At 46.9% G+C, this 14,449-nt stretch overlaps 1 protein-coding gene across 4 annotated transcripts in view; it reads right to left on the bottom strand.

Moving 5' to 3' along the window:
* Positions 1-14,449, bottom strand: part of LOC140393974 (cryptochrome-1-like) — a 207,082-nt gene that overhangs the window by 143,533 nt on the left and 49,100 nt on the right. For 3 of the 4 annotated variants that reach the window (XM_072480678.1, XM_072480677.1, XM_072480680.1), the window contains one exon: positions 3,985-4,136. In XM_072480678.1, coding sequence (XP_072336779.1) covers positions 3,985-4,136 — 152 coding nt within the window. Of the gene's footprint in view, positions 1-2,612; positions 2,813-3,984; positions 4,137-14,449 lie in introns of all 4 variants that reach the window. The other variant, XR_011935795.1, reaches the window with a different exon arrangement.

Below are 14,449 nucleotides of genomic sequence, written 5' to 3'. Positions count from 1 at the left end.
GTGCATCCTTGTACGCAGATGACTTGCTACTATACGTGTTGGAACGGAGTACGTTGATGGGTGGTATACTAGAGCTGCTTCGAGTATCTGGGTCTTTTTTGGGGTATAAACTAAATTTGGGTAAAAGTGAATTTTTCTGTGGTGTCCCGGCCAGGGGTACAAGGGGCTGCAATTCCGTAGGGCGGTAACCCAATTTAGATACCTGGGGATGCAGGTGGCACAGGATTGGGGTGGGCTCCGTAGATATAACATTACTAATCTGGTGGGGAGGGTGAAAGCGGATTTGGCAAAATGGGATTCCTCTGTCGCTGGCAGGTCTGGTACAGGCAATTAAGTGAATGTGTTGCTGTGGTTTTTGTTCATTTTTCAATGCTTGCCGATTTTTTAATCAAAGGTGTTTTTTAAAGAAGTAGAGAAGATGATTACTCGTTCATTTGGGGGGGGGGGGGGTGGGGGAAGGTGGCTAGGATTAAGAAGGCGCTGTTGCAGAGAGGACGGCAGTCAGAGGGGTTGGGTCTCCTGAATTTATTGTATTATTACTGGGCGGCGAATACGGAGAAGGTGAGAGGCTGGGTTAGAGGGGAGTGGGTTAGATTGGAGGAGAGTCTATGCAGGGGGGTCAGGGTTAAGGGCGTTGGGAACAGCACCGCTCGCGATAGCCCCGGGGAAATATTCAAGGTGTCCGGTGGTAGTGGTGACACCGAAGATTTGGAGGCAGTTGCGCCAGCACTTTAGGTTGTGAGTGGGGTCAAGGGAAATACCGATTCGAGGGCATCATAGGTTCAAGCCAGGAAGATGGGATGAGAATTTTCGGAGATGGGAGTAGGGAAGTTAGAGTATTAAAGGATTTGTTTCTGGGAGGCCGGTTTGTGAAGTTGAAGGAGCTGGGGGAGAAATATGGGTTGGGGCAGGGGGTGATGTCTAGTTGTACAGAGGTCCAATATTTTGCCAGGAAGGAGGTACAGAGCTTTCCAATGGCACTGGCTCCCACACTGCTGGAAGAGATATTGACGACAGGGGGAATGGAGAAGGGGGTTGTGTTGGCGATTTATGGGGTGATTCTGAGGGAGCGATAAGGTATCGCTAGAGAGGATTAAGGCGAAGTAGGAGGAAGAGTTGGGTGTGAGGTGCTCCGCAGGGTGAATGCATCAACTTTGTGCGCGAGCTTGGGGCTGATAGTTGAAGGTGGTGTATAGGGCGTATCTCACAAGGGCGAGGATGAGCCGACTTTGAGGGGGTGGAGGATGTTTGTGAACGGTGTGGGGGGGCCCCACTAATCACGTTCATATGTTTTGGTCCTGTCGGGAGGTCTTTAAGGTAATCTCAAAGGTGGTGCACGTGAGACTCGAACTGGGTCCCCTAGAAGCCATATTCGGGGTGTTGGATCGGCCAGGGTTCGAAGCAGTGTGGAGGCAGATGTCTTAGCCTTCGCCTCGCTAATCGCCCGAAGGCGGATTCTGTTGGGGTGAAGGTCGGCTTCTCCACCCTGCGCCTCGGCGTGGCAGGCGGATCTGCTGGAGTTCTTAACGCTCGAGAAAGTAAAATTTGAGTTGAGGGAGAGCATGGAAGGGTGCTACAAATCATGGTCCTTGTTCATCATGTATTTAGGTGACATCGAACATTAGGATGGAGGTTAAGTTATTGATGATTCTTTTTCATTGGTGTTTTGTATTCAAAATGTTGGGAGCTTTTTGAGGGTGGGTGGGATAGCCATTGTATTTGTTGTTATTGTTGATTGTAAATTTTGATGAAAATTGGAAAAATAGAATAAAAATATTTATTAAAAAAGAATTGCATGGCATCAATTTCTTCTTCTTTTACTTTTTAGTTGCTTTAACTTAGGGGTCAGGATGCCCCTTTGCGAGTCCACCCAACCGTGCTCGCGCGGATGGAGAATTTGTTGCGCCGAGCGCTGGCAGCGGGATTCTCTACTCCAGTCAATGTGATTTCCTATTGAAACCATCTCACACCGCTGTGAAACCCACGGGCAGGGGTGCCCTGCCAGCAGGACCAGAGAACCCTGCTGCCAACGAAAGGCTGGAGAATCCAGCCCAGGATCTCAAATAACACCATAAATGTTATTCAATCCAGAGAGATGACGAATAAAAAAAGCAGCATGTGGAGCCACTTAGTGCTAACCCTATCTTACAGGCTACAGAGGTTCATCTCTCACAGAATAAAGGGAGCATAATCCAATTTCTCTTGTCTGGATTGCTGGCCCAAGCTTCAGGTTTTCAGAGAGCAACAGGGAGAAGCAGTGGCGCAGTGGTATTGTCGTTCGACTAGTAATCCAGAGACCAGAGTCATTTCCGAGGGTCCCAGGTTTGAATCCCACAAAGCAGATGGTGAAATTTGAATTCAATAAACAAAGAAAAATCTGGAATTAAAAGTCTAAAGATGACTGTTGTCGATTGTTGTAAAACTCATCTGGTTCACTAATGTCCTTTAGGGAAGGAAATCTGTTGTCCTTACCTGGTTTGGCCTACAGGTGACTCCAGACACACAGTAATGCCATTGACTCTCAAATGCCCTCCGAGATGGACAATAAATGCTGGCCCAGCCAGCAATGCCCACATCCCATGCATGAATAATAAAAAATAAATCTGACTTACTGCCAAGTCTTGTCGCGCATAGTGTTAAATCAGATATTGCCTGTATACTGTGGAGGTGCTGGAAATTGGAGATGGTGAGATGTCAATTGCACCATACTGTTTTATGGGAGTTGGGGATCTGCTCTGGGCAGAGGATAAGATAGTCTGTGTGAGCATTGATTAAAAAGCATCGATTACATTTTCCTTTTTTGGCTTTATCGCTGAAGAGAGAAAAAGAAAACAGTGAACTCTCCCAAATTTGAAGATGAGACATTATATGGGTGTACTTTATAGAGACATGCAAGCTATATCAGTTTTACATCTACCACCCCCACAACACACTCACGGTCTCCTAGTTCCATAAACTTCCCATGGACTGAGCAGGACCAGGACTGAGTGTCACGATCAACACCATTATTCAAGCCCATTCAAGTTGATTAAAGACACTTCCTATCCACAGTGCCCACTGACTTTCTCTGAACGCTTCAACCAACTAGTACAAAATGTAACTCAGTGCGGCGTCTCACCACTACCCCAGCTTTGTGGGAGAATTAGCAGATACCACACTATCAGTATATATAACCCAATATATGTAGGGGGTGAGGAGCGGGCAGATGTTTGAAATAATTAATACGAAATATCCAACAGAATAACTACCATCAGAATAATTTAGTTTACGCATCACAACTAGGAAGCTAACTTTTGTGAAGTGTCATACCCATTTGTTGAGACTCTTCCTCCTGGATATGAACAGTTTCAGTTGTCTGTTGTGCCTTGGAATTGAGTTTTTTTAATAAACTTTCAATGTGAATTGCAAATCCACCAGGGCTGGTTTAGCACAGGGCGAAATTGCTGGCTTTGAAAGCAGATCAAGGCAGGCCAGCAACACTGTTCAATTCCCGTACCAGCGTCCCTGAACAGGCGCCGGAATGTGTCGACTAGGGGCTTTTAACAGTAACTTCATTTGAAGCCTACTGGTGACAAAAAGCGATTTTCATTTCATTTTTTCAAATCCTTAAAGGAAGTTGCAGTTTGGTGTGTCACCTGTCAAACGTCTAAGACATTTTTTTCCTGTTTTTTAATAAATTTAGAGCACCCAATTCTTTTTCCCCCCAATCTTTGGGTTGTGGGGATGAGACCCAGGCAAACACGGGAGAGAATGTGCAAACCCCACACGGACATAAACGTCCAAGACTTAAAAGGATTAACAAAGCCCTTAAAAATACGAACTTCAAAAATCTAGTTTCCAAGAAAAGTCTGCACCCATAAATATCTGATGCCTTTAATATTACCCAAAGATCCCCAAACAGCTCAAGAAAATGCAAATTCAAGTTTTACAACACTACATTTTTGCTAATGTACTTATCAGAGCGAAAATCAGTCAGGCACTTACCTCACATAGTCTCCACTGAGGTCTGTTCTGCGCCCAAAACCAACAGGACAATAACAGTGAAAGAACTGTTGAAAGAAGGAGCTACAAGATAGCCACATCCAACTGCCAGCATTTACACTCCAGTCAGCATCCAAAAGCAGTTCCTCAAACACCTGCAGTGAAGTATTAGGAATAATGTTGAAGTAAATAATGCATTCGAAGGTTCAGAATGTTTGAAATCAATTTTATGTTTGAATTTCAAGAAAAAAAACATAATGTGGTCAAGACCCTTTGATAAGAAACCACTTATCAAAAATTCAACTTTGGCCGAACGGTAGCACTCTCACCTGACTGAAATGTTTGTTGAGGCCCACTCCAGATTCTTAACAAATAATCTAGGTTTACTCAAGTGCAGCAGTGAAGGAGTGTTACACTGTCAAAAGGAGCCTTTTTTGGGTCAAATATTGTTATAACCCCACGAGACACACAGGGTCGACCAATCAATCTCCTCATGGGGCTTGTGGACTAAGAGCTCCCCCACTGAGGGGAGGAGGCCCAACAGTGGGGCTCGATAATTCCTGGAGATAAAAGCTAGTCCAAGAGGGAGCTGGCATCTCAGGATGGTCTCGGCTGGGACTTGGGAGTGTAGCTTAGTTGCTGCACTTCCCAAGTGGGAGTAGAAAATAAACTACTTTTGACTTACCTTTTCGTGGATGTTCATTGATTACAATATTGGCAACGAGGATAAAACAGAGCAACAGGCAGCACTGCTGCACACTCAGGCCATGGCTGCATCTCAACATAGAGGAGAAAGGCTAGCACGCATTCAATTTGGTAGACTTGACACTTTTGACGCAATGTGGAAGACTGGGCTCAGTACATGGCACGTTTGCGATATTTTATCAGGGCGTATGCCATTACTGGGAGGACTGTCAGAAGGTGATTCTTTTGACCTCATGTGGGGCTCCCACGTTCAGTGTCAAAAAGAGCCTAACCTACCTTGTGACCCCAGACATTTGATGACTTGATGGCGCTCGTAATAAACCACTAATACCCCAAGCCATCTGTCATTGTCAAAGATACCCATGCAATACGGCCCAGAGAACTTCAGGGAAGTATGTTAGGGAACCCTGGTGAGTCTGTTACTGTGTTTCTGGCACACCTATGCAAACTGGCACAGCACTGCGATTTACAGGCCATACCTACCTGAGATGCTACGAGACTGCCTTGTGCGCTGAATTAACAACATGTGACCCAGCGGAAACTGCTGGCCAAACAGTCTTTGGACCATAAAGGGCCATCAAGATCTCCCTCTCATGGGAGAACGCAGAGAAGGGAGTCCAGGAGCACGTCAGAGATGGAGGCGAATAGAGTAGCACGACCCCCAATAGACGAGCGGTGCCCCCGATGAAAAAAGCCTCTGCGACACAGTCCTTGCCTGGATACAGTCGGGGCCAAGCCCATTGACCGACTGCTGCTGCAGAAGGAGAGACATCCCGCTTAAATCTGCGCGGCACCTGTGGTTGGAGAAACCGCAGGGACCACAATCCAGGTCAGCCAACAAGCGCATTACCCTGGTCCAGGGTTGCGTTTGCCTAGAACCAGGATTCTCCATCTAGAGCAGCCAGACGAAGAAGAGTGCATGCAGTTGAATTGCATCGCAGCACCACGGGTTGCCCCCAAAGTCACCGTCCAGGTAAATGGTCACCCACTTGTACTGGAACTGGACCGGGGCTGTGGTCTCAATGAAAGGATGTCAGGCATTTGAAAAGATCAGGTCTGCAATCCAGCATTTGAACTTGAGGGACCCAGAGGGGAGGTTGGAAACATACACAGGGGAACCACTGGCCATCGCGGGTACAACAATGATCCCAGTTGCCTAAGGACAGCAGTCCATCAGGTTGCCCTTGATAATAGTACGGGAGCCCGGCCTGAATCTGCTGTGCTGCAATTGGCTGCAGAGGTATTTCAGGATGGGCACTGGGGGGCTTATACAAAGTCCTGGGGGAGGGCCTGGGCAAGATCAAAGATGCCGTGGGCAAGATTCATGTAGACCCCGAGACCCAACCAAAGTAATCAGGGCCCACCTAGTTCCCTACACATTGTTCACCTGCTTGGAAAGCTAGAAATCATCTGGCTGGTACAATTTGCAGATTGGGCAGCTCCTGTAGTCCTGCTACTGAAACCAGATAAAACGGTCTGCCTGTGTGGGGATTACAAGCTCACAGTGAACAAGGCCTCTCGTCTGGACAGATACCTGATGCCATGAATAGAGGACCTTTATGTAAAGCTGGCTGGAGAACCCTCTTTTTAAACTCAACACGATTCATGCAAATCTCCAATTGGAGCTAGATGGGGCTTCCAGAGAATTTATGACCATTAATAGCCACAGAGACCTCTACAAATATACATGGTTACCATTTGGGGTGTCATCGGTTTGCTCTATTTTCCAGAGTCATGGAGAACATCCTCCAAGGGCTATCGTGAGTGGAGGTTTACTTGGATGACCTCCTGGTCACCGGAGCCACCGCGAGTGGAGGTTTACTTGGATGACCTCCTGGTCACCGGAGCCATCGAATAAGGAGCACCTGAGCAACGTGGAGGAAGTTCTGCGCCGGTTTTCAGAGACAGGCACTGCCTTAAGGAAAATGAGTTTTTTATGCAAAAGAGGTCACATACTTAGGTTACCGTGTCAAACGAGACGGTTTGCACCCAGGGGAAGAGACGGTGGAAGCAATCAAACAAGCCCCCATGCCGGAGAACACCACTGAATTGCGTTGTTCTTAGGATTTGTGAATTATTATGGGAGATGTATCTCCAACGTGATGACCATCCTCATACCGCTGCACGAGTTATTGAAAAAAAAAAAAAAAAATCGCCACGAGTGGGTGTGGAGAGTGCCGCAAGAAGATGCGCTCGCCAAGGTGAAGCAGCGACCATCATCAGGTTGTTGACCTACTACAATTCCTCAAAGCCCCTTTTGGTCACTTGTGATGCCTTCCCATATTGAATCATTATCCCACTGCATTGAAGATAGAACGGATCCATCGCGGACTTTGGCTACTGTGGAGCGCAACTACTCCCAGATTGAGAAAGAGTTCTTTTGGAAAGGGCTGGCTTACGCTTTTGCGGTGAAGACATTTCACCAGTATGTGCATGGGTGTTGTTTCACCATCATAACGGATCATAAACCATTGCTTGGATTGTTTAAAGAAGACAAGGCAATTCCGCTGATAGCATCTGCCTGGATACAGCATTGGGCCCTATTGTTAGCGACATACGAGTTAGTCTTTTGAGTATCGCCTGGGAATGTAGATCGCAAATACGAATGTTCGGAGTCAGCACCTATTGCAGATATGCCCCCATCTCCACCAAGGACTGACGAGGTCATATCGACCATAAACATTTATGGACACCTTGCCGATCATTGCCGCACAAGTTCGCGATTGGACACAGAAAGACTCAGTCTGGACGAAGTTACATGGAGGGCCAGCCTTGGCTTCGCCTGCATGCAGATTTTTGCAAACCTTGTCAAGGCTCAATGATAGCATGCGCCCATTCCAAATAGTTTGACATCCATCGAATTACATCCACCACTTCAAAGCCCACTCTCATTCAGCACATATGACATCCAAAAGGTATTTGTCATGCACAACGGTATCCCTTTCACTAATGAGGAGTTTGTACACTTCATGAAGATAATTGGGGTGAAGCATATCCAGACAGCCTCATACCATCTTTCTTCAAATGGTCTGGCCAAACCAGCAGTGCAGACCTTCAAGAAACAGGATCTGTAGAGACGAGGCTGATGCATTTTCTATTCAGCTACCATACCACATGTTACGACCGGCGTGGCACTAGCAGAACTGATGGTCTAGATATTCGGAACCCGCCTTAGGCCAGATTTCCCCAATATGAGCGGGAAAGTGGAATGGAGACAAAAATGGGAGGTGCAGTGGCACAGTGGTTAGTACTGCTGCCTCACAGTTCCAGGGACCTAGGTTCAATTCCTGCCTCAGGTGACTGTGTGGAGTTTTAACTTTCTCCCCGTGTCTGCGTGAGTTTTCTCCATGTGCTCCAGTTTCCTCCCACAGTCCAAAGATGTGCAGATTAGGTGGATGGGCCATGCCAAATTGCCCTTTAATGTCCAAATCATTGGGTGGGGTTGCTGCGTTACAGGGGTAGGGTGGAGGCAAGGGCAAGGTGTACTTTCCAAGGTCTGGTGCAGACTCGATGGGCTGAATGGCCTCCTTCTGCACTGTACAATCTAAGATAAGACCCGCCCGCAGAGGTGGCACCGAAGCACACGGGGCGGTTTCAAACCGGGGGACACGGTATATGTTCGGAACGTCGGAGACGGTGCCTAGTGGATTTCAGGTATGGGGAAACAGACTGGACCGGTATCTTGCACGCTAAAAATACAAGAACGGGTAGTGCGGAAGCATCTGGATGACCTTTGGAGTGGCGAGCCAGCATCAGGACGAACCCCAACACAGGTACTGCTTTGCAGCCCCGCCTGTCTGGCATAAAGGGGCCTGGGGATATATCACTCCAATCTCATATACTGGCATTGTGCACTCAAAGGGTTACACTGCTCTGAGATCTCACATGGGAGATGCATCAGAACTGATGGTCTCATGGACAAGTTAGTCACCAGTATCATGCTGCGCAAACTCCATCCTCAGCCCTTACTGGGGAGGGCTCAAAACACACAGCAAGCATGCTTCCCAACCACTCCTCCATCTCCTTTCATCACATTCCATCCAATTCTCTTCATGTAGACTACACTTATCCACAAGACGGAGAGATCCCAGATTGGAGGCGGGATCAGTAAGAAGTCTTACAACACCAGGTTAAAGTCCAACAGGTTTGTTTTTGAATAACTAGCTTTCGGAGCGCAATTCCTTCCTCAGGTGAATGAAGAGGAGGGTTCCAGAAACACATATATAGACAAGGTCAAAGATGCAAGACAATACTTTGAATGAGAGTCTTTGCAAGTAATTAAGTCTTCACAGGGCCCAACGGAGCAACTGGAGAAAGGGATAATCACAGGTTAAAGAGGTGTGAATTGTCTCAAGCCAGGAACGCTTACCCGAAGATCAGAGACTGAATGCCCTTGGCTGCTGAAGTGTTCCCCGACTGGAAGGGAACATTCCTGCCTGATTGTCTGCACGTTCTCCCAGTGACTGTGTGGGTTTCCTCCGGGTGCTCCAGTTTCCTCCCACAGTCCAAAGACGTGCGGGTTAGGTGGATTGGACATGCTAAAATTGCCCTTAGTGTCCAAAAAATGTTAGGAGGAGTTATTGGGTTACGGGGATAGGGTGGAAGTGCGGGCTTAAGCGGGTCGGTGCAGATTCGATGGGCCTAATGGCCTCCTTCTGCACTGTATGTTATATATCCGTTCATCCGTTGTCTCAGCGTCTGCATGGTCTCGCTAATGTACCACGCCTCGAGACATCCTTTCCTGCTGCGTGTGAGGTAGACAACGTTGGCCGAGTCACACGAGGTGGGATGACACATTGGAGCTCTCCAAATTGGAGGAGAATGCTGGCAAGATGGCTGGGGAGGACAGAGATTGCTCCTGTGAGGAAGGAGAGATAGGCCTCCCCTAACAGCAAGTTCGTATAAACTCACCATGCGTGGAATACATCCTGATATTCTCAGCCTGTACATGAACTAATTCCATCTTCTCACTCTTACAGGCAACAGCAGGTCCAGGCAAACCGGCAGAGAGGATGATGAGGGTCCATTTGAAGAATACCCATCACTGTGTTCATCTGTACATTCCATAGCACAGAGAACACATGTCCCAGTAGGTGGTAGATTAGGCTCAGGCACCCGGTGGGTGGGGTAGTTCTAGATTAAGCTCAGGGTCACATTCCAGGGGAACACCTCACTAACACGTCTGCATAACAGTTGGAGGCAGTGAGGGCCCAGGTCTCTGGCACTCAGGGGGAGGACTGCTGGAGATCATTATCTGACTGGACCTAGTCAGTCAGATAATGAGGCTCTGGAAATGCTGCCTCATGTGCTGGAGATGAAATGATAGGTGGTGAAGATCATCAGGTAGAGATGCAAGAGGTAGTCAACAGACTAGAGTGAAGAATAGTGAGTCCGTCAGTGTTGTCTGATGTCATGGCTCCGACATGCAAACACTTTGAAGTCTCCATGGAAAGTATGGTGGCCACCTTGGAGACCCTGGTCCAGCAGATTTGCGCTCAGACCGGCACTCCATCACTACAGGCATTGGCGGGATCAGTGGCTAGACAAGAGGGTGGTGCGGTACCTTGACCTACCTCCATGAGCCCCTTCTCTTCAGGGAATCAGGTGGGGGTCCTTGGGCACCCACAGGAAAGAGGGCCAGGAGCGGGAGACCATGGGGCCATCCACCCAGGTGACTCAGTGTCCCGTCAATCACATTCCCAATCACCTCCAGCTGCAGAGATAGAGGATGCAGCACCTGGTCACAGCAGGACATTCAAAGCAGAGCAGGGCCCAAGAATGCCCGCCAAAATCAAAACCAACAAAGCATACCAGTCAGCAGGCTGCCTCCACCTCTGCTGTAGCTGCACCAAGATGAACATAGGAACGGAACAGGAGTAGGTTATTCAGCCCCTCAAGCCTGTCCTATCATTCAATGAGGTCATGGCTGATCTGTGACCCAACCATATACCGGCCTTTGGCACATACCCTTCATATTTTTGTTTAATAAAACTCTCTCAGCTTCAAGATTAACAACTGATCTAGCTTCAACTGTTGTTTGTGGATTCCAAACCTTTTATCACCCTTTGAGTGAAGTTCTTCCTAACATCTCTCCTGAATGGTCTGGCCCAAATTCAGAATCTCCAACCAGTGGAAATTGTTTATCTTTATCTAACCTGATGTTCCCTGTTAATATCTTGAATACTTTGATCAGATCACCCCTTAACCTTCTAAATTCTAGCAAAAACAGGTCTAATTTGAGTAATCTCTCCTCTTAACTCAACCCCTGTAATCCAGGTATCATTTTTGTAAATCTATGCTGCTCTCCCTCCAAGGCCAAAATATCCTTCCCAAGGTGTGTTGCCCAGAACTGCTCACGTAAGTGGGCCCTAACCAGGGTTTTGTATTACTGCAGCATAAACCCGGTGTCTTTATATTTCAATCCTGTAGATACCTGCATTCCATTCACTTTTTAAAATAAATTTAGAGTACTCAATTATTTTTTTCCAATTAAGGGGCAATTTAGTGTGGCCAATCCACCTACCTTGAACATCTTTGGGTTGTGGGACCCACGCAGACACGGGAAGATTGTGCAAACTCCACACAGACAGACAGTGACCCAGGGCCAGAATCGAACCGGGTCCTCAGCGCCATAGGCAGCAGTGCAAGCCACTATGCCACCATGCTGTCCTTCCTTTCACTTTTTAAAAATTATTTCCTGCACTTGTTCCTGGCATTTCAAAGGACCTATGCACCTGAACCCTAAAGGCTCTTTGGACATACAAAGATTTTGAGAGGTTTCGAGTATAGAAGCAGGGATGTGTTGCTGCAATTATACAGGGCCTTGGGCGAGGCCCCACCCTGGAGTGGTGTGCAGTTTTGGTCTCCTTCACTGAGGGAGGATGTTCTTGCTGTCGAGGGAATGTAGTTACCAGACTGATTCCAGGAATGGTGGGACTGTCATATGAGGAGAGATCAACTAAGTTGGGATTGTTCTCACTGGAGTTCAGAAGAATGAGAGGGGTTCTCATAGACACTTATAAAATTCTAACAGGACTAGACAGGGTAGATGCAGGGACGGTGTTACCAATGATGGGTGTGTCCAGAACCAGAGGTCACAGTCTGAGGATTCAGGACAAACCATTTCGGACAGATACAAGGAGACATTTCTTCACACAGAGTGGTGAGCCTGTGGAATTCATTACCACAGGAAGTAGTTGATGCTAAAACATTGAATATATTCAAGAGGCGGCTAGATATAGCACTTGGGGAAAATGGGAATCAAAGGCTATGGGGAGAAAGCAGGATTAGGCTATTGAGTTGGATGATCAGCCATGATAGTGATGAATGGCAGAGCAGGCTTGATGGGCCAAAAGGCCTCCTCCTGCTCCTATCTTCTATGTATGTATCCACTGCACTAAACTGTTTCCATTTAGGAAGTCCTCTGATTCATTTTTTTGGGTTCAAAATGGATAACCACACACTTTTAAAATAATAAATAATCTTGATTATTGTCACAAGTATGCTTACATTCACATCGCAATGAAGTTATTATGAAAATCCCCTAGTCACCACAATCTGGCGTCTGTTCGGTTACACAGAGGGAGAATTCAGAATGTCCAATTCACCTAACAAGCAGGTCTTTCGGGATTTGTGGGAGGAAACCGGAGCACCAAGAGAAAATCCACACAGACAAAGGGAGAACGTGCAGACACCGCACAGACAGTGATTCAAGCGGGAATCGAACCCGGGACCCTGGCGCTGTGAAGCAACAGTGCTAACCACTGCTACCGTGCCACTTGAATTCCATCTGCCACAATTTTGCCCATTCATCTAGCCCGTCAATATCACCTTGCAATTTTATGCTATCATCTAGGCCAGTCATTTTCAAACTCAGGGTCACGACCCGCAGGTGGGATGCCGGCAGGTATCGGAGGGTCACGGAGTAATTGATTGTAGCGTTTCGGATTACGGGAAAAGTGCCAGCCACGACCGACTTTCAAGAATGCTAGCAGTCTCGCACATGCGTGTCCCCTAAGCCGGATCTAGCAGTGCGCAGGCCAGAGCACAGCAGGGCAAACAGCCTCCTCCTGACGTCAGCATGTTTCAAAAATATAAATATATATATATTAAATTGATGGAGTCTTCCCACCAGAAGCAGTGGCAGGGAGCAGGTCATGCACACTGACATCACATGCACTGGGTGCAAAATTTCTTTTTATAGCTGCCAGCAATCAAGCAACAGGACTGTGAAGAATTGAAGATGGATCATTTTGTAATAAAGGCAGAGAGGGCCAGAGACACAAACAGGCCAGGATCTCTCAATTAAATCTGCTGGAGTGAGGTATGGCTTTGTTAATTTTGTCGATGCGAATCAGGATGCAAAGCCCATATGCAGGGACGTACTGGCAAATGAAAGTTTAAAACTCTCAAAACTTCAAACGCACTTGAAAACTAATAATGGCAAGTTCAAGGACAAACCACTTGATCTTTTTCAAAGGATGCAGCGAGAAAATCGTCAGCTGAAGTCCTTAGCAGAAATGTAACATGAAATGATAAAGCAAGTGAGATTGTGAGATCTATCCCTGTTCTGTAGGGATCAGTGCTGGGACCTTTTGTTGTTCGTAGTATATATAAATGATCTGGAAGAAAATGTAGCTTTTCTGATTATTAAGTTTGCAGTCGACACAAAGTTTGGTGAAGTTGTGGGCAGTGAAGAGGATTGACATGATAAAGCAAGTGAGATTGTGAGATCTATCCCTTATCCGTAAGGAGGAAAATGTAGCTTTTCTGATTAGTAAGTTTGCGGACGACACAAAGATTGGTGAAGTTGTGGGCAGTGAGGATTGACAGAGGATACAGCAGGATATAGATCGGTTGGGGAATTGCAGATGGGAGTTTAATCCAGACAAATGCGAGGTAATGCCTTTTACAAGATCTAACACAGGTTAGATTGTATTATACAATAAATGGCAGAATCCTTAGGAGCATTGATGGGCAGAGAGATCTGGGCATACAGGTCCACAGATCACTAAAAGTGGCAACACAGGTGGATAAGGTAGTCAAGAAGGCATACAGCATGCTTGCCTTCATCGGTCAGGCATGGAGTATAAAAATTGGCAAGTCATGCTGCAGTTGCACAGAACCTTAGTTAGGCCACATTTGGAATATTGTGTACAATTCTGGTCGCCACACTACCAGATCCAGATGGTTGTGGTTGCTTTGGAGAGAACTTACCAGGTTGTTGCCTGGAAGGTATTAACTAGGAGAGGTTGAATGAATTATTTTCTTTTCACTGGAACAACAGAGGTTGAGCGGCGACCTGATAAGAGGTTTACAACATGATGAATGGCATGGACAGAGTGGATAGTCAGATGCTTTTTCCCATGATGGAAAAGTCAATTACATGGAGACATAGGTTTAAGGTGTAAGGGAGAAAGTTTAGAGGAGATGTGCGAGGCCAATCTTTTTTATGGCGAGTGCCTGGGACGCGCTGCCGCGGGAGATGGTGGAAGCAGATTATGACAGCGATGTTTAAGAGGCATCTTGATGAATACATGAACAGGATGGAATGGAGGGATACGGACCCCGGAAGTGCAGAAGGTTTTAATTTAGACAGGCATCATGATCGGCGCAGGCTTAGAGGGCCGTTCCTGTTCTTTGTTCAACAGGCTCACCTATTGCATTAAAGTTAAGAGCGTGTCGTGAAGGTTGGCTGTCTAGAATGCCACCTAACTTTGTACCACCTGCAAATTTTGCTTTCTATGTCATCATCCAAGTCATG

The sequence above is a fragment of the Scyliorhinus torazame genome, chromosome 17, assembly GCF_047496885.1.
Source record: "Scyliorhinus torazame isolate Kashiwa2021f chromosome 17, sScyTor2.1, whole genome shotgun sequence".
Taxonomy (NCBI): Eukaryota; Metazoa; Chordata; class Chondrichthyes; order Carcharhiniformes; family Scyliorhinidae; genus Scyliorhinus; species Scyliorhinus torazame.
This window is presented reverse-complemented; position numbering and strand designations above follow the sequence as displayed.